The sequence below is a fragment of the Gobius niger genome, assembly GCF_951799975.1.
Source record: "Gobius niger genome assembly, chromosome: 8".
Classification (NCBI taxonomy): domain Eukaryota; kingdom Metazoa; phylum Chordata; class Actinopteri; order Gobiiformes; family Gobiidae; genus Gobius; species Gobius niger.
This window is the reverse complement of record NC_136859.1, coordinates 26,150,407-26,177,908: the sequence shown is the minus strand read 5'-3', so window position 1 is coordinate 26,177,908 and position 27,502 is coordinate 26,150,407. Positions and strand designations below refer to the sequence as shown.

Genomic DNA, 27,502 nt, shown 5'->3' with positions numbered 1-27,502 from the left:
TACACTGTGTTAATGTTAAATAAATTGACTTTATAACTACACTTTGTTTTGCTTTATTACAACATTTATATCTTGTACTAAATTTGTAAAATTTCATTAATGGGAATAACCAATAAACCATGAAGGGAACTGGAATATTCCATTAACCAGTACTAAGCATAATAGTACAGGTTAAGGCCATATTTAAGTAACAAAAGTGATCAGTACTCGGAATTCCCAGTTGCCAGTACTAACATGTCTAGTAATCAGAACTTGTATCATTAGTAATGAACACTGTGAAAGCCCTCTTAATCATACTAGCGTTACTAGTAATCATGGCTTAACATTGGGAGTAATAGTTATGCATCGGGTTTACAACTTATTCCAATTAAGTGCAATGAGTTGGAATTTACAGTGTATGAGTGGAATGTGCGAGGGGCTGCTATTACCTGCGGGGCGTGTCTAAGATCTCTCCTGCACTGAAAGGAAGGTACACTGTGGGGACATGTAGTAAGTCAAAGCATACGTTCTATGTGAAAAAATGTCTACTTTCCAACATGGAGCTTATGGGCTTACTCCGACTCATGGTTAACACTGGCCAGTCTAAGACCCTGACATTACAGTCTTGTGAATAAGCAGCTTATCCCATAATGATAACTACACTATAAATACCCCCAATAGGGTAGACTGTAAATATCCAACAGATTTTCAAGGGATTACATGTCTAGGAATGTTTTCTAGTGACAGACAGCAGTGCCCACTCCCAGATAATAGCCCGTGGTCCGACATATAAGGCAGGGAACAAGTATTACAAATGTTGAACAGGAAATTGGTTCTCCGCTCAAGTTGAATTTAGATGTGGGTGGAGTAGTGCCAGGATGCTTTAGAAGTTGTTATTTGAGCTGGGGGTGTCTAGAATTCGAATAATGAAAATGGAAGTTTTGTAAATGACTTTGTGCGCCACTCATAGCAATTTGGTGGAATTTTCCAAAGCGCCTCTTGCATATTGGACTCGTAAATTTTTACTTTGTAGCAGTTGTTCTTCTTCATTGGTTTGTCACAGCTTATCAATTGCGGTGGTTTGGAGGTTTTTTGGTTTGTTTGTTCAATTCCAGATGTGCAAACGATTACGGCTGAAGAGTCTTAGACACAGATTCAAGACAATGAGCTTTTATCGGAGTGGGAATCAGTCTGGCAGGTGTAGTGAAGATGTAGTGATTGTTGGTTATTCTCTCATTCACATTTCCTTTAAAGCCACACCGTGTAGAATTTCACAGCATTTATTTTATGATAGATATTTTCATCATTGAAAAACGTGTAAATGTACAAATGAAAAACGTGTAAATGTACAAACGACCACGTGCCTTTGCTGTGAGCAGCTCATCTCTCCTAATACATGACTGTAGCTTTACCAGGAGTGGGGACGTCTCCAGCTCGTCTCCATGGTGATGTGGACTAAAGTCAGCAGGTTCTCATCCAAATATATTATTTGATTAACCACTGCAGTAATAGCATTTTCTGTATTGAGCTGGTCAATAGAAGCATGTTTTGAACTGACGGCAACAGGATAGTCCAAAATGGTACGCAGCATGCCTTTAATGTTGTGCCTTTGTGGACTGAAATAGTATTATTTTGCCACTTTTATCATGACGATATCTGTCACAGTCAGACTTTAAGCTATAACACTAAAACTAATAACTGCCCCAGAGTAAGACTTTTCATGAGTAATTTATCAATACAATCTATGTATCTTGCACCAAAATGTTGTTTCATCAATAATTTGGTACCAGCCTGGGTTGTCTCTCAACACTGATGATGCAAGAGATTGGGTGGTACACTATCATAAAGTGTTGTGTCCACTGGGGTGTTCGCCCATTGCATGCTGCACTCATCTTGTGTCTGCTCTTGAAGCTTTTATTGAGAGATTAACAATGAAATATAAATCCTGTGCTGATAAATATTTCAGTCAGTTTGGGCGAGTACATCGGGGTTACTATGATTCAGAGAGGCTCATGATAAAATCACTTTTAACTTCCTTGGAGGAAATCCTGCGGGGGCCCCGGGCGCGCACTGGAGCAAGTCTTTGAATGACTGAAGAGAGAGGGAGGGAGAGAGAGAGAGAGAGAGAGAGAGAGAGAGAGAGAGAGAGAGAGAGAGAGAGAGAGAGAGAGAGACAGAGAGAGAGAGAGAGAGAGAGAGAGAGGCGGGGCTGTACCGCGAAGTGAGGGGGGTCACCTTTGTGCAAATATATCAAACCAAGAGCAGGACTTGCCACTAGCGTCAGATTTCTTGCGTGCGTGCGTCTGCGTGAGTGGAGAGAGAGAGACGGAGCGAAAGGGGGAGAGGTCCGCGCAGGTTTGGAGCTTTGACAAGAAGAAAGACACAAACCTGCTGCCGCTAACTGCGTCTAAATCCCCGCCACATTTCACTTTCTCCCACCGCGCTCACTTCTTCTAAGAGAAGGAAGAAAAGAAGAAAAAAAGTTGGGAGCGAAGCCATGGACGCCGGGATAACATTCGGACGCGCGTTCCTCTCGTGCACCTTGCTGCTTTTGGCACTGCAAGGTAAGTCGCCGCTTTTCATTCTTGCTTTCAAAAAAAGTGCCACACAATCTCCCTGGCAACTCCTCACTTTGGCTCAGGCTGTTTGGAACTCGATTTCGGCGACTTTCGTGTGGCTTCGGGCTACGGGTTTTGCAGTTTTTGAAGAGGTCCCGCTACTTATTAAAGAGACCTGTTTCAACACGTCGTGCAACCTGCAGCGACTCATTCCAGACACGCACTTCGCTCTGCGTCTCTTTGCGGCTTTACTATCGTAGCCTGCTGGTAACTCCTGGAAGAACATGTTCATTTCACGACAAAATGTTCGTGAAAACGTATCATCTTTCTGCTGTTGCATCCACCACGAAGTTTACGCACAGCTATTTGATTGCCTACTTGTTTGAAGAATCAGTTAGCCGACTTCTTTTGCAAATTATAGCCTCATGGTCTGACGTAAAGTCGCACTGTTGCACAAAACACGGGCACATTCATAAATAAATCATGTAGGGGGAAAAATGAATTAGGCCTATGCGACCATGGAAAGTGGACTCTTATAAATGGCTAGTGTGAGCACTTTCTGAGCCTTTGAAGTTCGGATGCTTTTGAGCAGAAAGAGGTAAAACGTGGTTTATTCGGAAAGCTCATCTTTCTTAGTAGCCTAAGTCGCACATGTATTGCTGGTGTGCATTTCCTTCTCGTATTTGTACGCAATATTTGATTTCGGCTTATCGCAGCCTCTTGTAAAGTGTGCCTGTTGTGCGTCTGAAGAAGAAGCAGGAGCCTCGGGGTGGGGTTGGGTGCTGGCCAACACCCTCATATCTCCTCTTCCTTTACCATTCACCAGCCCTCTCCTGTATCCAGTGTATATTGCTGCTCTTTGTGCCATTGACTCCGAGACAGTTGTTGTGATGTCTGCGCCTTATGAAGCAGAGGAACAGGTGCCAAAACACTGATGTGTAATTGATACAGATGAGCTGGTACTGGGGCGCCACACGTTGCCTTGTACAGCTGTGGCAGTGAGTAAGGGCTTTGTCAACATGTGTCTCAGGGCCCATGTCAGGCTCGCAGGTTGTGGAGTTTGTTCTGAAACACGTTTGAAAGATTTGAGGGAGTTTACCAAGAGGGTTCTCATACCCTTTGTGGTTATGTATTGGTAGAAGCAGTTTTGGATACTTTTTTGAAATGACATTCTCTTTTGAAAGTAAGATTTTTCCTCATGTTTCCCCCCTACAAGTATAGGCCTATGTGAAATGCTTGTCCCAGCAAGTAGCCAGAAGGAAAAACTATAGATCTCCAATTCAGCTGGGTGTCATTGGCTTTGTGGACTTTGACTTCTGCTGCTTTCCTTTTCTGCTCCATCTGAAATCTCAGGAAAGGAATTTTTTTTCGCTTTGGGGGATATAAACATAAAAGTGGTCCTACTCCCCTGGGTTTTGAAGCTGGATCCATCCTGCTTTTAAGCATAGTTGTGCCTAATAATAGCCGTCTCCGCGGGATTTCTTTGACACTGATCCACATTCTCACAATCACTGGTCGCATTCTTGCAGCTTGCTGCTCTGTCAACGTTGCCCTAAAGACTACATGTGTTAATGTGCTTCATCCTTCTCAATTCGCTGTATATTACTCAAGTGTTGTGACATGTAGCGCCTAGCAACCCACCCCAGTGGCCTGTAGGACTTGGCATGCTTGTGCCCGCTGACCTGTTGACCCGCTCACCCAGACATGGAGGTTAATGTCTCCAGTCGCACTCCTGGGATGCCAGTGGCGGCTTTGTCTGACGAGGAGAGGGAGCAAAATGTGACTTTGGTTTTATGGCTGTTTGTAAATGAGGCACTAGGTGAAGACAGGTAGTAAATAAAGTAGTCACATAAATGTAGTTTTACCAAAATTGCCTTGGCTGCTCCAACTTTCCCCCACCAAAACAAGTACATAGAGTGGCATGCTAAAGTTTAAACACCCAAACATTGCCCTTTTTAAAAAAAACTAATGGTTGCCTATAGGCCTGTCACGATAACAAATGTGAAGTTCGATATATTGAGTCAGGAAAGTATCGCGATAAACGATTTTATTGACTCTATCGATAATAGATACTGTCAGCTCTCACACGTATAAATGACTGTAAACCAGACGATAAATATCGAGCCCAAAAATATACAGTTTATCTGTTATTTACTGAACGATAAGTCGATATAGTATAGACAGCTGAAGTTGCCTACCAGTGTATGTCCCTATATTGACCCTGGGAGTAGCTCTCCAGGGTCCAGGGTGTGTCCCACAGAGGGAATAGTTTCTCGGATAAACATCAACCACCTGGGGGCCGGGACCCCGAAAGCGACTCAGCATTAGAAAGTGAATGGGAGCTTATTGTACCTCAGGAATGTGTGCTGTTTAAATCAATGGCCTGGTATTATCATAACGTCGTAAAGCAATCTTGGAATTTACCTCGGTCAGGAGGCAAATCCGGTTCCATCTTGTGTTGTCTTGTGATATTACAGGCTACTTTATTTTATTTTTATTGATTGATTTGCTTCCTCCCTTGCACAATACATTCCTATTGGCTTGTGTGTGGCTGAATGTTGCTTTCATATTTACCAGACTCAGGAAGTTATTTGTGTAGATACTGTAGATAGGATCCACCACGGCGTTGACTGCCATGCCAAATTCAACCATGAAAATGAACCGTAACTACACGTTATGGTTATTAAAGGGGAATAGGCGAAGCGAGCTTTAATGTCACCAATCAAAGTGTTCAGAGTGAACCGGGGAGAATCACATTGACAAGCATTAGCTTAGTTCAAGGTGCCATCTTCTGAAACAAATTGTCAGCCTCTTTGTCTACCTTCACCTTAATTCCCATGCTCACTTCCTCATTTTTAATTTCTGCTCCTTTTCGCTCCAGCATCAAAAGTTGCCCCCTGCGGCCTCGTGCAATTATTATGGCATTAGCCCCTCCGAAAACCCTGGTAAGCCACTGAAAGATAAAAGTGCGTGGAGATTTCAAAGTTCATGCTAGTGCTCCAATTCCCAACTTGTCCTCACTTGAGTTAAAAGATGTAAAGGAATGTATACGTAAGATTATGTGTAAGAACAAGTTGAGGCTACTACTATACTTAGAAGTTACAAGACAGCGGAAACCTTTGGGACAGCGCGGGACACTGGGAGTCCACGCTAGCTCCTTGTCATTAAGGCCTCTGGGGTAGGTAGGTTTTGGACGCCTTTGGCTATAATTACCGCTAGTGACAATTCATTGGGTTTGTTTGCTAACACACTGACTTGGAATGAGCGGCATTTTCAAACACGTTTTAGCCTGCTCAAAAAAAGTCTGTTTGTCATCACTTCTCAAATCTGTGGAAAAAAGGGTCCCCTTTCTTTTTCCATTTTTTTTTTTTTTTTTTTTACAACCCACCCCTAACCACAAGTCACAGTTTGTAATCCCCATATAAACAAGCTGCGACAATGAGGCTTCAATCTAACTGTTAGGTGCCAAGCCAGGAGTGTTTTCTCAACCAACGAGCATTCCTGTGGTGTGAGTTGGTTTCGCTCAGCTGGGTCTCACCGAGGGACATGCACCAAGCTACATGTTGGTGACTTTGTTAAAGGTTACGGTTTAGTGAAGGAACATCTATCGAGGACTTTTCACATATTTGACACCTTTCCCACAACGGCAACATTTTGGAAAACTGCAGTATCTACTTAGGATTTTTCTAAGTGATCGCGAATTTCAATTCGTTTTCAAATCAAGGTTCACAGTTGCTCTCAACTCGCATTTTAAACACGTCCAAGAGCATTAACGTTTGAGAGAAGACTGAAATGTGACCCGGCATGGGGTTTTTACATGCATGAGTCATGTGCGTCAATAAATATGCACTGTCCTGATCAGACAAATGACTAACAATATGTTTACTGAATGGGACAATCTCATAAATTATGTAATATGTATAAACCCTGTATTTACTGAGGTATATTTAAAGAAGAACTAAGTAATTTGTTTACCTTAATAAATCATTGTTGTAGTCCCTCTGGGGTAATACAAGTAATAATGGGATGATTGGGGGGTCTTTCATCTCCCCCTGGTGTCTCTGGCCAGAAAACCACCCTTGCAACTTCCCTGCCTCCGGGTTGGAGGCGCAATACACACAAATGGAATCACGAAGAAGAAGCTAACAGGCTAACGGGCAAAGCTAACTGCGGGCTAGTGCCACTATCATTTACAGCCAAGTTTGAGTGATTTTTTTTTTATCTCCATTGTGTCATGGAGTTGGCACAATGTACAATATCCTTCACTCCCGTTGTCTTTTCTGTCAGCGTAGTATTTACTCTCACGGATAATTAATGAGTAAAAAAAGGCAACAAGCTACGACACCTGCAGTGGCGCTTTTGGCCTCTAGGGGCATGAGTTGCTTAGTTCTGCTTTAAATCACGGCGACAGAGTCAACAAATGTACTGACGTTTAACTGCAGCGCGACGGGATAGTGATGAGTACACTGATAGACGCCTGTTTGAAGTACATTGCCCATGATGATATAGTTGGCAGCGGAGATCCCAAAGTCTCTCCTTCTATCTTTTCATCCTCAGATCTCCGCTGCAGCTTAAAAAACGGCTTAGCTCCGACTGCACCCTGTCTTTTACGCTGCATACATAAACAAGTTGCGCTTCTACGGATTACACCTGTCTAAGTTTCCCTCTCTCCCATCCCTTGCCTTTATCTCCATATACTCTCATTCTCCCTTAAGTTGCTTTCAGCACTTCATAGGGCATTGTGCGTCCACTTGTCCTTGTGTTTTGTTTCTATTGTGTGATCGGCTAAGGCATCCAGTCCACGGCATTATGTAGAAAGAACGCCTGCTGTGGTTGAGGAGGAAAAGGGCTATTTGCTTGTTATTCTATAGATTCAGTTAGTCCACAGTAAATTTATGGCCACTGTTGAGGGCTTTAAATACGAATGGTTGACGTCCTTGAGTAGATGCAAAGCTTAGTCTATGTTAATGGCCTGATTAAGCCATTTAACTGGATTTCTGTCTGCCTTTTCATACTGTGTGGAGAATTAAAATAACACATCCACCGCATTGTATTGAGCTCGCTTGACTGTATTTAGCTTTTGTTTGCAAAGAAAAGAACCTATTGGCTCTCTTCTTTTGCTGCTTTCTGAATGCACTTCCAATCTTCGAATAGGATACTGTCATACACTCCAAATCTACTGCTGGGCGAGGGTATGGGTAAGGGTAAGAGTCTAGTCTGTACCTGTCAGGCTCCTTGTGGTAAAAACACGTATGCTTTGAACGTCCAACATGCAAATTAGTAACACTGACTGTAGAAGCTGTTTTTTTTTTTTGCTTGCTGGTCCTCCGGTGTCTTGTCATTAGTGGGTGTTGTAAGGAGGGAAGGAAGGAAGCGCTGAGTAAAAAGGCCGGGATAAGACTTGATTACAGCTGACTATTGTGTTCCTTGATGCATCCTAGTCTCTGGAGAGGAAGGCACAGGACCAAGGGGTAATTTCAAATTGGGCCTTGAAATTATTAGCTTCCATTTCTGTTCGTCTATGTACAATATGTCCTTGTGCGTGTTAGTGCGGTTTACGGCGGTCGAAGGGATGGGGGTTGGAAAATTGAAAAATTCACTGAGCGCTTTCGCTCGGCGAGGTTAAGTGCGGCCAATCCATTTTACTGAATTAAAGAGTTGCAGTAGGACACAGCCAGGGAACGGTCAGTTAATTTCATTTCAGTGTGTTTGTGTAGATCCTTCTCGATTAGCTCTGTATCCCGTCCATTTTTGAAGACGCAATTTTCTTATCCTTGGACAGATAAACCCCAAACAAACTCCTTCACCAGTCTTCTCCAGTTGTCTTGGTTTTATCAGAATGCATGCAAAACTAAAGAAAAGAGACAGCAAGAGAGGAGGGGATACGCCAGGATAGAGGCAATTAGGAATGGGGGAATCTCAGAGAAAAGCCTACATCTGTGGCCAAGGAGATTATATTCCTCACAGTTGAGGAGAAATCCTAGCCCCTCCGCGCGCACCCCTCCAACCCCTAAGTCCTCTCCATCTGACTGCAGGCTGCTGGGGGCGTCCTGGGGGAGCGCGCAAGCTGTTGCCCCGCAGACGTAACCAGTTGCCTCAGCAGTTGTCGGACGCACGTCTGCCCGAAAAACCTCAACGCATCCAGGATTTGTTTCACTGCAACCTCATCCGGTGGGGAGCCGTTAGGGAAAGTGCGCTGCTGCTGATTCTCACATGTTCCTTATTTCCTTGACAATTGCATGACACTCGGAAAAGTATTACATTTGATTCAGGCTTCAGGAGAGGAGTCAAATCCAGTGCTTCTGTCCATATTACAAAAAAACTCCATTATAGGCCTACATTTTGTTCACCCAAGATCATAAACAGTTTCAATTCTCCTCCTGACACTAAAAAGCCGGTGCATTCCTATTCCGTCAACTCCAGACAATGCGCTTGGATCCTGTCTGCCCCCAGAAATGTGACAGCGCAGTTCTGGGACATTCCTCCTTCCTCTTATCAGTCTCCCATCGCGATAACGGGAGGAAAGAGGGTGACTTGAAGTTCACTAGGCTACAGTATCTGTTTACATCCAGACCAGTCAGCAAATTTGCACAACCACTCACTATACCCCCAAAAAGGCCTGTTTGCCCATTGTGATTAGTTATTGGGCTTTCAAAACCCGCTCTCCGTGTCCATACTCCCATTCCATCCGTCATGAGGCATTCCAGCATGCGCCCTCCTGACTTTAATCTAGTTAATGGTTAAGCTGTGGTGGTTAACCTCTCCGGGGAGGCTGGTCACTGTTTGACAATGAGATCTTATGGCTTTAAGTGGGCCAGAGGGAGTTGGAGGGCGAGTATCATTCCTGTTTTGAGGAGTAGCAGCAGACCCTCCTCGATTTTAGGGAGGTGTAGCCATCTCTTCTATAGAGCAGGTTATGTTTTTGCCACCGGTGTTGATTAAGTGTCTGTTAGCGGGAATTCTCATGAGAAAATTACCTGAAAAAGAGAATTCATTGTACAGGTTAAAAGTTTTAAAAAAAGTCCCAGACAAGATAATAACAGGTTTATGCACTTTAACCATAGCAAGACAGGATCACAGTATACGGGTGGAGGTCTGTGTGCTTGTATAATTCTAGTTTACAATCCATTGAAAGTAGCAATGTGGGTTAGTTCGTTCCTTTTCTTTCTTCGATCTTTTTTTTTTCTCATAACAAAGGCCAAATTTCGAGTCTTGTCTTTTCTACTGGTTGTATGACTTCATGTCTGTGGGAAAAGGGGGCTGCCCGTGTCACCTGAGCAGTATTGGGAAGGGTCTCAAAAAAAAAAAAAATGCAGTGTCAACTTTCAGGATTTTCTGCGCCAGGTAAACCGCCCCGAGCGCCTCTCGTTGGCCTTTGTTTTATAGAGGTTTCACTTACAAGAGCTCCTGTGAAACAACAATCGCAGCACTACAGCTCCTCTCGGCCCGAGCGGACTTGGCTTTGAAAGAGTGCAATGATAAAGTTTCTATCTAAACGTTTTATACTCTCTGCAACAAGTCATGTCATGTTTTAAATATGGACTGTTTGGTTAGTTTCCTTTGATGTATTTTAGAACTCTCCAATAAAAGCTTATCCAGTTGGTCAGCATGCATCTAATGGCCAGCTAACTGCCTACTTTTGAGCTGTGTATGAAGATAAATCATAACCTTTTCCAATCAAACTGATGATTTAATAAATCAGCTGTAATATTTTATTGAATGTCTTTTCATTTTTATTATTTTTTTTACAGCTAATCCAGAATATACGGTTGAAAAAAGTTGTTGGTTGTTGGTTTCATTCCAGCTCCAACCAGTGCATCCCATTGTTGTGTCCTTAGGCAAGACACGTTGCCCATTTAGGCCATGTATGAATGCGCTGTGTTCTTCTTTGTGATTGTTGTTTACATTATTACCGTGACGTTTCTGCTCCCTGAAAGTTGTGAAAACTGTTCCCTGTGAATCAGGATGTTTAAAATGCATCAGTAAAGATTGGAATGAGTACGGGGGTTACGGTCTTTTCTTTTTTTTTTACCAGGGCTTTAAAGCAGCACTAACTTCTTAACCTTAATAAATCCTTTTCGTAGTCCCTCTGGGGTAATACAAGTGTTAATGAGATGATTAGGGGCTCTTTCCTCCCCCTCTGTGTCTCTGGCCAGAAAACCACAATTGCAACTTCGCTGCCTACGAGTCCGAGTCACCAATACACACTAACATGAAGAAGAAGCTAACAAGCTAACGGGCAAAGCAAGCTGCGGGCTAGCGCCACTTAAACAGTACAGCCAAGTTTTTTTTCAATACCTTTTCTAAAATATTTAAAACAGAAGAATAATATTGACTTATTCCATAAAAGACTATTTCTTTTAAAGTGTATATATATGGGGCTTACAAACAACGGTGAATTACAGGCACTAGAGGTGGTAAAGAGTGGAAGTTGTATCGGACAAACTTAAATTAAATTGGATTAACCCGAGGATTACTCAAAACTGCGTGAATGAAGTGAAATACTGCTACTAAACTTTTTTTCTAATGCCATAGTTTAACAGTAACCGGCCCCAGGAATGAGTTTTGGACCACAACGCACTTTGCATTTCATTGCTTGTAAAAACATGTAAAATACAGGGCCTTTATAGAGCGAAATAATCAAAACATGTTTGCCAGCCAGTCGAAACAAACTTCTGGAATGCATCCTGGATACGGAAACAGCACACGTTGATGGATGATAACGCATTGATGATACATTTTTACTATATACACAACTCTGTCTGCATCAATCAGTACAGGATTATCACGGCCAAGTGCCGCAGTTGTGGGATGAAAATATTTGAAATGATTGCCTGTGCAGAAAGAGCCGGAGACGGAGTGTAAGTGAACCTCGGTGATTCCCGTTTAAAATGGTAGACATTATTCACGCAAACATGCTCAATTACCTTGTGCAAGTTTATTTATGAGGTTGCATCAGTTTAGCGCTGCTGCGGCAGTAGTAGAAAGCTCTTAAGGCAAGCACATTTCTCAAACTTGTTTTGCTCTGCCAGTTTTAAAGCCAATTTCATCTTGGGCCCATGTTCCGGTAAGGGTAAAGTCTCAAATTTCTTAGCTTTTGCTTTGAGTTGGACTGACTGGAAAAATGTCTCGGTCGATATGAATATTTAATCCTGAATCAATATGGTTCAATTGGGTTATGAGTCTGTATGGTTAGATGATAAATCTCCATTGCGAGTGTCTTCATTTGGCTAAGCGGCCATGATGGATAGTCATTGTGGCGTAATGTTTGAATTAGAAAGTGAGATAACCAATTTAGCCTCTTGTTATTAGGAGCTAAAGTCGTTATAGGGCCAAGAGTTTTCCCTGAAGAGTGCAGTCTCTTCTTCTATTTAGCGAGTGATTCTTGGTTCCTCTTGGAGACCTAAATTCTTTATTTTTATCTTTATTTTTATCAATTTGCTCATCGTCATTGGCAAGTTTATAGGATAATATTAAGAAACATGTTGCTGTCAGTTAAATGTTATGCAATGTTTATTTTTTCTGCCTTTCAATGGTCATCTGTAGCGTATACCCTGCAATTCCACTATCTAAATATCATGTACTGATCTTTCTTTATAACAGTTGCCCTTCCTGACATAATACCTTTTGTTCTTAAAATTAAGCTAAGGCAACGCCCATTTACCATCAGATTCAATAGGACTATAGGATTTCATATTGAAATACTATAGTCCTATTGAATCTGATGGTAAATGGGAATATAGGACTATAGGACTATAGGATTTCATATTGAAATACTTTGCATGCAGTGATGTTGTTTGTTATTTATTCCTCACATGTAGCCAATAAACCATCCTCAGTGTATGATTTTAACTATTGCCCCTTTTATACGCAGCAGTCACCAGAAAAGGCGTCAACTATCAGATTAAATGTAAATACGTGAAATTCTAGACTCTAGAGGCCAAACAACGGCCTGAGTATTTGTTGTGAACATGTTTGTAATATGCTCAAATTGGACAACCCCAGCCCTTATATAATCCCCCACACACTCCAGCGCCAGCCTCTTTACGCAATGATAAAATATAGACCCGTTCTCAAAGTCAATTAGCTGCTAAACTCGGGGTCTACAAGGGTGGGCTGGGGTAATGAACAGAGCAGGGAGCACATGTCCAATAATAAGACCTCAGCGGAGGAGGGACCAGCGGGGAACGTGCCCTGCTGATTTTCATTATCTATTTCTTTGATTTATGACTGGAGATCAATTCCACAATCATGAAAAATTTTAACCTAATTTATTTCCAGTGTGGCAGGTTAATACACAAATACTTAAAAAAAAAAAAAAAAAGGTACCATGAGTCGACCCTCCAAGTGTCCTTATATGATAGGGGCCTTTCATTTTGCTAGAATATCTAAAATCAATAGCATCCTATTTCACACTCTTTTCCTGCATTATGAAATCAGAAAAGCATCAAATCTGGAGCAGTCTTCCTGAAAATGGGAGATATAGGCCTCTTCTCTCTTCTGTGCATATGAATACTAGAAGTACTTTATCTACTTTAGCCATTGGTAATAATGATATACTTTTATAATTGTATTTTTGTTTTTTTAATGTTTCTGGTCTGTAAAACATTTTCAATTACATTGTGTTTGAATTGTGCTCTGCAAACCAAAACTTAGCTTAGTTAGTCAATCTGCATAATAACTTAATTAAGTTATTTTGTCATATTTAAGTTGTTGCTTTTTTCAGTTTGTTTCTTCTTTGGTCGATTCTGTTTGTGTTTGTACTGATGATCAACAATCTGCTGCCGTAAATGCCTTTGAAGATTCTCCCTTTTGTTATAACCCTCCAATGTTGGAGTTGGTGCTAAACAAAGCAGACAGGTATTCGTCAACGGCGCATCCATCACATTTCTCTAGAATTTGCAGAAGAGTTAAGTGGCATATTCTCAGCCCTAAGTGTGGCTTTTACACAGATTGCCCTCAAGCGTTAAGAGCTGCCGTCAAAAACAAGTGTGGCATCCTCAACTTGCAACACATTCTCGCCCTTGATACATCCAGTGCATTCTTATATTCAAGCCTCATCAATGCGTTTATATCATGGAGGTGTTTATTCAGTCTGATCTCTCTGGGTCTTTACCTGAACAAGGCTACATTGTTAAGAACATTCCTGGCGGCTGTTGGAATGCAGGTCATAATACTGGCCCGATTACACACTAGGGCTTGGAGGGTTGGAGGACAGAGGGAGTGGAGGAGGTGTGGAGTGAGGGAAATGGGAGGATATGGCAGGACAAAAGGTCTCATATTATTATGAATAGAGCAAAACAAAACTTTCACAACTTTATGAACAAAAAGCAGTAGCACTTTCAGCAAACGGCATATTTGCAAATCAATGGCACCGAATGAAACAGAACTGCTAAGAATGGGTCAGTCGGGTGATGATTTGTGGACTTTGAACAATGTGGCAGTTCTGTCTAGTCCAAAAGAGCAATCTTTAGGCTGCCAAAGGAGACATAACTTGTGTAAACAGAAATGAAGCCTAGCCGTAAATTCAGCCTGGAAGACTTATTTCAGCATCACCTACCTCCAGCTAATGATCGCGTCTGCGAGGGTCGCACCTCCACCTCAGCCTATCAACGAAGACCCACACCTTCGTCAGAGCTAATCATCGCCCACGGTTTTGCATTTAAGCTCCGGCGTTCATGGCTCGTCCGCTTCCCAGCTGTGCTGTGACCCACCTCCACCCCTTCACTGCCTCTTCTGTCCGTGGCTTAACCTGCTACATCCTTCACCGGTCTCCCAGACCACCACCAGTGTCCATGCTCCGGGGAAGACGTCCCTAACAGTAACCTACCCATCCATACGACCTGTAATCCATATATCGATGTCTACTGCCGGGGTCTGGTGTTAATGAATCTTTCTAATTGCTGCATTTTGTTTCTATCAGTCTATTGGTTCTCCCCTCCTGGGAGGAGCCTGGGTCTTTTTAGTCCAATCCAGGTTGGGTAATAGTGCATAGTGTATTGTAGTGTATAGTGTATAGTGTATTGTGACCTGACCAGAAGGAGCTTCTGTGACTAGAAGCGAAACGTCCTAAACTTTACCAAACCCAGTCCAGTTGATGATTTAAAGGGATATTTCGGGATTTTTGACATGGGGCCTCATATCCTAGTTATCCAGAGTGTTGCTAATTTCTGGAGCTATTTTTTTTTAAATTCATGCAGTTCTCATGTTTGAAGAGTTTCGTGGCGCTAGGCTAGTGCAAGGCTAGTGCATTTCTACGATATCAGCTAGCCTGGATTAAAAACAGTCTGACCCGCTCCACAGTGCACCTGAGGCAAATCACTTAGAACTCCAGACTAACCATATAAATATCTGTGTTGATAGAATAATTGTAACCATTTTGCATTTAAAAGGCCTTATATTTGACCAGCATCAGCTTAGTGGTGTTATAAGCTACGCGGCGGCGGAGTGATTTGCTAGAAAATAGTCCCTCAAAATGCGATCATTCATGTAATGCAAGTCAGTTATATTCCAAAAGTTATCGACACAGACAATTTTATCGTTAGTCTGGCGTTATAAGTGATTTGCCTCAGATGCACTGTGGAGTGCGTAAGGATAGCTGACCACGAAACTCTTCAAATATAAGAACTGCATGACTTACAAAAAAAATATTTAAAAATATATTAAAAATATATTAAAAAATATTAACACTCTGGATAACTAGGAAATGAGGCCCTATGTCAAGAATCCTGAAATATCCTTTTAACCTTTTTCTACGATGGATACTCCCTGGATGAATGAGAGCCTTTACAAACTTAAGTGAACAAAGTGAAATGGTCTATGTTGTGAGAACGAGTGTCTGGCATTTCATGATTCACCAAATCACTTCTCCTGGGCCAAAGTTGGCAACTGAGTCTCCACAAGCTGGCAAACTCAGTTACCAACTTTGGCATTGGGTGAGTGGTTTGGTTAACCACGAAACATTGGTAATTTATCAAAAAATCCTCATCTTTATTTGTCAGACACACAAAAAACAATACAGCAGCTGTGTCAACTTATCAAACTCTTACTAAGTCCCCTTTAATTAACAGCTTTAGGAGCCCTAGTTTATCAATATAAATAATAAAGGTTGTGGGAAGATCAGAGTAGTTGCTATGTTGAAATTAAGTTGTGAGTATTACCATACTTTTCTGTCCTTAGAGCATTAGGGGTGTTTGCTACTTTGATGGTTATTACTCAAGACACTTATAAAATAAGTACTAACCCTGCCTGTATTTGTGCATTGTTAAACTGGTAAGCTCTCTGTGTGGGGCATGGCTTGACTGTGTGTGGGCAGCCGTCTGAGCAGTCAGGCCTATAAAGAACATGTGAACATTACTACAGCCTCGGCGTGAACTGGACTTATCCATGGGTATAAATAGGCCTTCATGACTGTGTCCAGACTACAATCAAAGTACCAGTCTGTGAAGGGCCCATGGAGCAGACGGGTTAAGCGGACTTTGTAGCAGGCGGCTTATACTATGGCAGCGATTTGCAGTTTGTTCAGAGGTCTTTTGTTTTCGTCCGAGTTTACATGCAAGAGAAAATGAAATTGAAATGGTTTCTTTCTGATTTCACCATTTAGCTCAACGGCGCTCATTCTGGGGGTTGCTTTGTGTCCCTGGAGCTTTGTCTGATCAGAAGCTCAGGTCATCAAAATCTTATTTGTGCAAAATAATCAAAAATCCAGAAAGATTTTGGGGAAAGAAGCACTGGCAATTTTTTTGGTCATAGTTCCTCTTCCGGATAACAGCGTTTTGCTTCATCTTCATGTCATGTTTAATGTTTGCGCCTCCTGAACGCCAGCTGGTGACACTTGATCCAGGCTGTCGGAGAAAAAGCCCTCTCCCGTTTGGCGAGGAAGTGGTGGCAATGCTCGCCAAAAACCTACCATACCACCTCCATCTTCTCAGTGGCCCCTTGTCCACCCACACATATGTCCCATCTGTTTGTAAGGGGCATTGGTTTGGAGTGGGCCAGTTGGTGCACATCAGAGCATTGAAGCCAGTCCCACCATCGGTATGACAAAGCAGGCGATGTCGAAGCCCTGGCGACCTCCAGCTAACTTGATTTCCATCATTTCAATCACGCCTTGATTTGACCATTTTTTGCAAATCATTGAAAGTCACCTAATAAGGATAAGGATGTTTGTACTGCTCGGATTATCCATCACACATTCATTCACAAATACGATTTTTAATAGTCACCAACTCTCCGAACGTGCTCATATTTCAAAGTCCGTGTAGCTCGGAGAGATAGATGCTTCGGGGACATGCGGACCGTATGCTTGGATGAATAGCTGAACAATGCCATCCTTGTCTTCCCGCGGCGTCCCACCTGTTCTGTCCTCACTCCCCTCGGCTGTTTCCAAGTGTCAGAATTGGAGCCACTGTCCCTCCACAGACACATTCTCCTCCGTCCTTACACCCACGTGTCACACTACTCTTTTTTAAGTTTTTGTCATTCTTTTGCCCTCTCCTATGGTTCGGGCTGGGCCGATTTAACGGGGCAGAAGCCGGAGTAGCATGGGGCTGAGGAAGCGGCCGTGACAGCTGGGCAGCTATACGGACACCGGATCATGTTCTATGTTTTCCCTTTCAACGCCGTCTGTGCCTGCTTTTGTTCATTCACTTCACCATTTTCTGCATCAGCGACAATTTTGAAGTCAAATTGCGCTATTATGGACACTTTTTGCCAGGCCTCAAATCCACCATTTATTTATAATGTTCAAAGCAAGCACTCTTGTTTCTTTTTCTGTTTTTAACCAATCGTGACCGTTAAGACCTTACCGTACTCGTCATGTTTGGTGATAATGGAACAGCTTTCAGGCAGTCCATGCCACACAGCATTTTAGTTTAGAGCCATTAGTCACTTTTGGTACATGCTGACCCATTCTTTAACTAATTATTACTAGTCCAATATTACACTATATGATGTAACCCCTTACCCCAGCACATTTTCTCCCGTTTAACCCAAATCTAAAAGCTACTCGACTGGAGATTTCGCCGCAATTGAGAGCTAAGACCTGCAAAACAAAAGACTTTTCATTTTTGCTGCGTTTTTGTCACGCTTTTCATTGTTTTTTTGTAGCTTTTTTGGCTACATTTAAGTTCTATTAGCGTAATGTAACTGTGATGCAAACATTTTACCGAAACATGTCAAAAAATCAGGAAAGCGTGATGAAAATAACCAAAAGGGACGAAAACGTGACAATCAAAACAAGAAAGAAGCTTTGTTTTGTAGGTCTTGGCTTTCAAATGAGGCGTTACTTTGGCCTATAAACTGTACAGTCCAGTCGAAAAGCTTTTAGGTTTGGGTAAAGCCAAACTGGAGAAAATGTGCTGGGTTAAGGCGGGGGTTAAGAGGTTAAATGTATCTTTCCCCATCATCAAAGTCCTTTTGTGTTTGTATGCTGTTGAGTCCCGATGCTAAATCACTCTTCAGCCGCCGCAGAAAGGCCAGCCAGACTTCCACTACAAACATGGGACTGTACCCAAATGACTGGCTGCTCGGCTGTGGACCATGGAAACCGACCCTTTATATCACATAAGAGCCAGACATTGAGCATCGTTTGCCTCTGGAAACCTATTCGCCAGTGATACTAGCCTATTATAGCAGTCTCTGTTTGGACTGCGCTGCACAATCCGAAATGAAATTCATTATCAGATAAACACAGAACTCGCAACTATTTGTTTCCACTTTAAGAATAAATTACTTTGTGCGTGGGTGGCCAGAACACTGCTAGCAGAGGCCATTTGTAAAAGTTTTATTCTTTCTTGATTTCTTTGCTGTGCCCTTGGAAGATAAGTGGGAGTCTTCCTTTCCTTAAAACATTTCCACTTATGTTCTATGCTGATAAGAAAGCCCCATTTAACATTTAAAAGCCTCCCCGGTACAGTTTCATTGGTATATGCCTGCGAGCTTCCATATGCGGCCACTTTGCGTTTGTGTACATTAGGGAAAATGCGTTTGGCGTGATTTATCGCCGCAGAAGGCACTGGACATCTGGTTACTACTGTGCTCAATGTATGGGCTGCCACCCCTCAATGTGGGGAACACATTTCCCCCCATTCTCCTTGGTCTTTGGAGCCCATCTGCCTTGACTTGGCTGAAACCTTAGATGAATTGTAGCATCCCAAACCCCAGACAAATTTTCCTTTTACAGTATGTCAGAGTTCACATGATTTAGAATGAAAACTGCATGACTCCAAATAGGCGAATACCAGTTCTGCTTATATATTTATAGGCTTTAGCTTGCATACATTTCTGTAACTACCCGGTCTTAGTTGGTGATATTCACTCCATTCACCCACAGCCACATAACTGAGTTTAAGAAGATCAATGGACTGTGAGGAATTTATAACAGTCCCCAAAAAGTTTGGAGCACACTACTGTACGGTGGCTACTGAACACACTATGAATCATCTTCAAGCAGCAATAGGTCTCTGGTTGAATCGTAATACCCAGGAGAGTTAGTGCAATACATTTCAGAGTCTCCCTCTTCAAATGCTGTTTTTATACCTGTGTGCACTGCTTGTTGGAGCCTATGCCTTGTGTTCCCATGTTGCCTCATTGCGCCTGTGATTCAGGGCTCATTACTGAGACGAAGCGGGCTTATCTACCCGGCAGCTACCTCTGTGCTGCTCGGAGAGGAGAGAGAGATGCAGTCATGGAAAATTCTGAAGTTACTCCGATGATGGACAGCTCCCACATCACCTCAGCTTTGGCTTTAACTTCCGTACTTCCTGCATTCCTTTCAGCTTCTGCGCCTCTTAGGTACATCTCACCTCTCCCCAGGTTTGACAGGCGCCCCCTCCCCCTGGTCATGTCATTCCCGGCTAACCCTTTCTGACTATGTCCCGGCTGCACTGTGTGTACCTGTGAGGACAAGCGTCTGCCTGTCTCTGCAAACCTCAACCAAGCATACACTTATCCATACACTTATCCAATCCTCCATAAATGTCATAAAAGACCTCGAGGCCTCTTGAAACCATCCAAAGATCTGTAATTTTAACCTAGGCATAATATAGAATGGGGGAACAGTCTACATCTATAATATTTACGGTGAAGAGATTTCACTTTTTTTTTCTTTTTCTTTTTTTTTTTTACAACACACAGGTCTCTGACATTATGTTGACAGAATTATACAAGAACATTGTGAACGGGCCAATGCCTGACAATGCAGTCAGTATTATTGGATATAAACAATTCCTCTTTAAACCAGGCACTTAAGAATGTTGTTAGTTCTAAAACTCTAGGAAATAATAATTGTAAACACCAAAAACATAAAGCAGTTGATTTTTTTATAGATCATGTCCACCTTTTGTCATATTTCATTTCCTGTGGTCCCTCTCTTTCCGTACAGCTGTTTCATAAAGAAGCACAAAGCCACAATAGGAAAACAGATGCCTGGAAAAGGATGGGATATGGGAACTCTTTTTTTTATTTTTTTTATCAACCGGACCCAAATATGTGAAAGAGGTCTTATCTCCTCTCTCTTTATCTCACTCACATTGGTTTTCAGCACAGTCGACCACATCCAATCTTTCTCCGCTCGCCTCTGTGTATCCGCACTGCATGCTCCGGTGTTTCTCCATTAGTACCAGATGCTTAGGTACGGAGGAGGAGGATATGGTGCCAGGGCAGAGGAGCTGCTGATAGCTAGGCTTCAACACCCATGCAAACTTCCACAAGCCTGCACTTTCCATATATCCACCTCTATATCGCTTGGCTCAGCATCACAATTTCTTCTATTTCCGCCATTATCTATAAAAGGCAGTAAAACGCCCACCTGGGCCATCTGCTTCTTGCAAAACAGCAAACGCACTATGCATAATGTTTGCCAAGCTCACAAAGAAATTCACTGGTGAAGCCACTAAACGCAGGTTTTATTATGTGCTCAGATGCTTGTACTAGCAGGTACTGGAGTGTGGATTTTATCAGATTAAAAGATAAAAAATGTAACCAATTTATCTTTGCAAAATGTCATGATGACTACATAATTAGTTATAGGTAGGGCTGTCTCGATAAATACTATATCGACTTATCGCTCAATAAAAAACTTAATTTTTTAACTGATCCAAATCGAGTTTCATAATATTTCATGTGTATTGCAGTTTGTTTGGTATTTTAAGATGTGATGATGCACTTTTAGAACACTGTCAGGTTCACTGTCATGTTTATGCCTGAGAGTGGACAGTATCTAGTATAGTTAGAGTCAATAATATCGTTTCCTGCCTCAATATATCGAACTTGTTATTGTGACAGGCTAGTTATAGGTATAAGGTATAGCTAAGATTTTTACATCCATACATAAAGGTTAAAGTCATAGCTTTATTTTTGCTTGAACGTTCTATTGCAGCTCAATAGCCTGTAACTTCCCTTGACACGACTAGGGCGAGGGAACAGGAGATTCTGCTCGGTCTAACCCCCGACGCAAAAGGCTACGTTCCGGTGGCTTCTCTAACAACTTTGTGGCTTGTCACTTGGCTAACTTCATGTCTGGAGTTGTGTCGTGTCCTTTCCCTCTTGCCCGTAAGAATATGATTCATCAGCACAATTTGAATTCATTTCAAGACCGAGCCACTCTCTCTCCACACCACCTGGCTTTGTGGAATCCCTTTATGACACACTCCTACAGCTTGACTTGGAGGGTTGTCGGTCATTTGTATCGTAGTTTGGGCTGTATTGACATTGGTTATTTCGTCCCAATGATACATCAGTGTCTGGTATGTCTGACTGCGATCTCTCCCTGATAATCTGCTATTGTCTTCTTTGATAGTTTAATCTGCAGTGCTTTGATGACTGGAGATGATGACGCACTATGTTTCCAATACATGGTAGAGCCCGCAGTGCCATCAGTGCTGCTATTTGCCATCTCTTTTGTCAAGAGTTCAAAGTGAGCGAAATTAAAACACGTGTTAGTTTTGCATGAGGTACTTTAAGCCTATCATCAAACTTAAAATCCTTTTTTCAAAACTCCTTTGAATGTTTAGTTGTGTGCTATTTTACCAATATTGTTTTGTCTGTTTCATTCCCAAAATGGCTTGAAAAGTAGTTGTCAGTATTATGTCTTCTGTTGTTGTAGACCCTAAACATTGATAATAAACTGTTGTTTATCTTGGTTTTGCAGTTATTTCCCCAGAGAATGGCGTACAGCACCATACTGATAGTGAAAACGCCAAGCAATGAATGGCCCCATTAGTCTGCCCCGAGCAGATCCACTTTCTATCAGTCTGTATAGGCCGATTCAATTTGATCTATCTTAATTAGCATCTAGCGCCTGTGAATATGCAAATACCAGGGAATACTGTAACCCACGAGGTCAGCTGCCCATCTGGCGCTAGCTCTTGTGGGAGGCTGGCCGAGTCGCTGTATCACAGAGACGAGGTGCACTTGAAAGGCAGGTGACAGGGCAAGGAGCGCTTCGGTCATATGTTTTTTTGCCGGGAAGCTCGAACGTGGGTGCGATCTGCATAGTTGAGTCACGCTGTTATCTCCAAGCATGGCATAGACCATGGAGTTTTGCGATAAAGCATGTGGGTGGCATTTTGTGGTCCTTCTGCCTTGTCATCACTGAACCATCCAGTAGTTTTGGTCTATTAGAACCCCCCACCGTCCTTGCTCCTTCCGCCCCTTTTGTGACTTATCTCCCATCATTTGCAGGCGCAGGTCCGCACAGGTCGAGACTCGTGTTGTTTTGTCTCTCTCGGATTTCACACATACCAGATATTATCGGCAGGGCCTCGGTCAGCCATCTCGACAGGCTAGTCAATCACTTTGGCAGACAGTGATGGATGCGGGCCTATTAGTTAGGCCTGATGGACACAGATGAAAGGGCTCATGTCCTTCCTTAGTCGCGTTAGACACGTGTCCCGGTCGGCTATCTCCTTGCTCACTGTTCTCCTCTGTCAGTAGTAATAATAACCACACGGCTGTCGGACCAATGTCTCTGGAATCTGTCAAGATTAATATGCATGCTTAATATTTAAATCTGATTCATTCTCCAAATTATTCCGTCTATTGTCTCCAATTACTTTTCTAATCACCTCATCATCCAAGCTATGAATAATAATTTAATGAACAATTACTGAATGGGGAAATGTATTGCATAGCACATTTGAATTTTATGAGTATTGGAATAATAGACTTTTCCCGCGATTCTCTTGTGGGCCTTGATGTGTAAATAAGTAAGATATTTGGTTTCCTTCATGGAGAAAATGTCCAATTTAAAAGACGTGACGTTAGCAAATTTGTCACGGATGATAGTTCCTCGCATTTCAATGTGTCAGGTTAATTTTCCAAGCTGTCTCTTCTTCTATAAGCTTGTGTTTTTATCAGGTAGCAGGCGGACGCCGTTCTTATTGTGTATCTTTCAGGCGAGTCTTTATGTGTCTATCCACGCCTAATCTCGCCTCGAGCTGCCGATGTCCCCTGCGGGCTCAATGTCAACCCTGTTACTTTGATGTCAAGGCGCAACGTATGGTCCGGCCTCTGCCGTCTCCCCCTCAACTGTCCGCATAACGTCAACCAATCAATAACAACACGACCCACCTTTGTCAACTCACGCCCACTGCTTTAAGTTATTCGGCTCCCTGGCCCGTTCAATCCTGACCCATTGTGCCCTCCGTTCTTACGAGTAATGGCTGACAAACTATGACAATAACCTCTCTGTTTGTTGCCGTAGTAACCTGACCCCCTAAAGTCCAAGTGAAGGGAAACATTCACTCAGCTCAAAAAGTATAGGCACCAATCACAGTGTATTGAATAAGGTTGATCAAATGTAACCAGCATCCTGTATTTAAAGTCCCTGTACCAGATTGTTCCCCTTTTTAGTTTTTGACAGAGGTCGGTAGCCTTGTTAAAGTTTACACAGTTAACACAGTTAACACAGCACAAGCTCATTCCTAAAGGGCCTATCTCACCAGAGAGAGTTGTGGAGACGTTGCGGAGACTGCGGATTGCGTGCATTCAAAGTGTCTATCCCACCGGCCTTGAGACTAGTTGGAGACTAGATTCAATCCGCTGAGATCCACAGAGATGCCCTGATACGTCCCCTGGCAATACGGCAAGTCTCCAGGTAGTCTCAGGTTCAATTTTCAGCAGGTCTCCGCATGGTCTCCAAGAGGTCTCTGAGCGGTCTACGTGGTCTCAAACAGCTGTGGCAATATCGCAAACACTATATCTCAGACTTGTCAGATTCCAAGGAGATCTCAAAGAGTTGTATGGAGTCTCTTTGAGATCTTTTTGCAGGGATGGCATAGAAACGTCTCACAGGTTGAGGAGAACAAATAGTCCACAACTGCTTGAGACCGCGGAGACCTCTCAGAGACCATGTGGACTGGAGACCTTGCGGAGACCACATGGAGACTTTTTCAAGTCTCCATGTGGTCTCCGCTGAAATCGAACAGACTACCTAGAGACTGGTCTTATCTCCAGGGGACGTATCAGAGATATATCCGTGACCAGCGGCAAGTCGAGTCTCCAACTAGTCTCCAGGCCCGTGAGATATGCCCTTAAGTTTTGTATCACATTTCAAACATCTCGATTCTTCACAGGAATGCATTTAGCTGTCATAACTTTCAGAGAGCTTCATTGTCATGCTAGCACCAAGTTGCTTGCTTACACCACAGCAGCGTTCCTTCCAGGTTTTACTATTTATTATTTACTTAGTCTTTTCGCTGTCCTTTTTTAATTCAATGTCTGAAAAACACAGACAGGTGTTCCATCATGATTCAGATTAGTGGGAAATCCTTGATGGTTTGCACAAGCGGGACCAAGCTCACTCACATCTCCTGCCTGCGGGTTTGTATTCCTTTGGGTTTATGTTGGAAAATGGTGCGCATAACATCACGATATGATATGTTACACTTGTTCAGTCCATACGCTCAATAATATTCGAAACATGCCTGTGGGTGTGTGTCTATACTCGTGTGTGTGTGTGTGTGCATACCATGGGCTTTTTCAAACTCCTTGCCCTCCCCATGTATGGCTGAGCGGAGCTGCGCCCTATCTCCTCGTCTCCAGCTTATCTGCCAGCCTGTCTTGAAGTGTTAGCAGAAAATAGAAACGACGTCGCGGGAATGCATTGTGCTATGGGCCGCACAACACAAGCGCGAGACAATGTAGATAAAACGGGCTATTGTGAGCAACAATACAGGATGTTTTAACTATTTATCGCAGGAGCTGTATCTGGTTATCTGCATGGAAACAGTGCGAGTATTCAAATGAGTATGAAGTTACAGTAGCCAGTGGCAAGAGGAATTCACAGTGCAGGAGCGCTTCTGCAGCTAGTTAATTAAGGTGCATAAACATGTGATAAGCTGAATAGGAGTCTTTAAATTCTGAATTGTTTGCTAGTTCGGTACCTTGAGCTAAAATGAAAAGAGCAGTTGTTTGTGATCAGTTCAAATAAGCTTTCACAGCTTTGTTGACTTGCTGGCTTCTTAATTTGTCAGCCAAGGCCTGCACTGAAAGCCCCTGGTAGCTCACTTACACCAAATAAGAATAGTTGATGTGTCTCGACCACGGTGCTAGTGGCCTTTGCTTCCCTCTCAGCCAGTCATCCAGCCGTGTGCTCTCTCCTCACTCTAATTAAACTCGCTGTGGCTCCAAAGCTCAACCAGAAACACGCTAACCTTCCATGCCATGTCTCCATTGTCGGCTTTTGCCAAGACCTGCATGTTTGTGTGTAGGGAAACGAGTAAAATGGAGACGGCTCATGACCGTATTTTCCTCTCATTCTCCTCAGCTGAGGCGGTAGTGTGCAATAAATGTGCCAAAGCTGCGAATACAAGCCAAAACCAAAGACAAAGGCGCCTGTACAGTAGGCAGCAAAAGGCAGTTTGGTGTCCAAGCAAATGCAAAGAGGGGTTTTAGAATGGATTTAGCCATATAGAAGAAGAATTTGGAGAATGCTAATTAACTCTGATTATTCTATCTCGGAGGGATCGTGGGATTAATGGCGGCTTTGGTTGGAATTGGGCACCTTCCTCTCCTCGCAGCCTGTATGCAAATGTTTGTTTGCGTTGACAGTTTGCGAATCCCCCAAATTCAAAAAAGTGCGCGTCTGTGCCAGCGGGCTTGTGACCATATCTGCTTGCCAGCCAGCCCGCAACCGTGCCCATTGATGTGTGACTTTGTACCCCCCACTTACCAAAGTTCATCCAAGCATTAGAAGCTAATCCGCCGTAATAGGCCAAGAGACAGAAAGTGGGGGTAGAAGAGGAACAGGGGCATCAAAGGTATAGCGTGTGTTGCCTTTTTGTGCGGAACGGGCTGGTGTGTGTGTGGGGTATGCCAGGCAGATTTAAGGGCGAGACAGAGCGTTCTAAATCTGAGGCTTATGCCGTGTTTTGGGACATAGGGTGTTGATATGACGGGCAGGCAGGCAGCTCATGTCATTTAGATGAAATCATGCCCCAGGTCGGCCTCCTTTATCACGAGAGAACGTGCGTGGCAAGAGCACTAACTTGGTTTGTAAAGGAGTGGCTGTGAAAAGTGGAGAGATATATTGCCGGGTGCTAGTACAGAGGGGGAACAAGGGAATAAATTAGCAAAATGGATGAAGGTTGGGAGAAAATCACTGTAATATATTGTCAAAGGGATCATTTGAGAGCACAGACCACCATTTCGAAGGTTATCTGCCCTGATATGAAGATATGTTTTCTTCTCTTGGCCCATCTTTCAGCTTGGAGAGCCTGTCAGAAACTGGTGACTGCAGTCTTTGCGGATCTTTCTCTGGGTGTCGAGGCATGCTGATCAGGCATGCACAGCTTTTACCAAGGATTTTGAGCATAGGTCTTGAGAATGTGTTATTAATTGAGCTGTAAAGGTCTGTATTCATTATCATGCTGTAAATATATGGAGGGCAAAAGCTGGTAGATGTGTCTCGGAGTGACTGAATCAGGAAGGGAGAAATGAATGAGCTTTCTACATATAGGTCAACAAGGTGATAAATGATCAAAAGGTTATGAAGGAAGTAGGTTAAGTATGCAGTCGATCCTTTGTCATGAGTACGTTTAGTCACATATTCCCCAGCCAGACTGCCCCTATCTGTCTACCTCCCACCAAGTGTTGCCACTGTCAACACTGAGTTAGCGTTAGCCAAGACAAGGGAGGAGTGTTTAGGGAGGAGGGGACGTGGAAGTAAAGTGAATAGGGGGGGGAGAAGGCCGAAGGGCAGGTGGCGGTGGGGTGCATGGGATAACTCTACCCGGGCTGTCTGAAAGCACTGACCCTTACTGTACACACCGTCCCGCTACGTTTGTCTTCATCCCTCTTCTTAAGCGAGGCCGCCCCCATTGACTTTGCACTATAGAGCCCACCAAAGAAGCTATTCTAATGTTTGGCTTTTTAACTATTATCACAGTTGGTCTATTCCATTCCACAGTTTATGAAGTTATTGAATGTGTTTCTTGACAGCTCACAAGGCTATAACCACCTATTTTGGATTGTGATTGTCTGCTTTAGTAACTTTTTTTCTCTCTCTCCCCTCATGTTCGCCCGTGCACCTTCGCCGATGCCTCTTCAACAGGTAATGCAATTTCTTTTCTTTTTTTTATTCACCCTATCTCTCCCAACACACCGCCTCTCTCCTCGGCCTCATCCCTATATCTTCAGCGCGCACACCCCTCCTTACCGCCTCACCCTGCTGATCACCACAAATCTGCCATTCTAAAAACATGAAGCGTTGGAAGGATAAGAAAAAACGGTAAAAGGGATAAGCAAGAAAGAGAAGAAAAGACGCGCGAATCAAAGTGGACTCTAGTGGCCTGTTATCTCATTACAACGGCACTGGCTTGTCACGCCTGGCTGACTAGTCCCCTAAGGAGCGCCCTTGCCCCCTTATAAGACCCCCTTTATTTGGCGGGCGCGCTCGTATTTCAGCGCGGACACAAAGAAGGGCAATCCTCTGCGGTTTTGCAGAGTTGCCCACACACCAGATT

The 27,502-nt window shown here is 43.1% G+C and overlaps 1 protein-coding gene across 4 annotated transcripts in view; it reads left to right on the top strand.

Moving 5' to 3' along the window:
* Positions 1-2,221: 2,221 nt before the first annotated feature.
* The window catches only part of bcam (basal cell adhesion molecule (Lutheran blood group)), a 61,409-nt gene continuing 36,128 nt past the window's right edge, over positions 2,222-27,502 (top strand). For all 4 annotated transcript variants that reach the window (XM_079561910.1, XM_079561908.1, XM_079561909.1 and 1 more), the window contains exon 1: positions 2,222-2,543. In XM_079561910.1, coding sequence (XP_079418036.1) covers positions 2,477-2,543 — 67 coding nt within the window. In that variant the 5' untranslated portion in view covers positions 2,222-2,476. The remainder of the gene's footprint in view (positions 2,544-27,502) is intronic.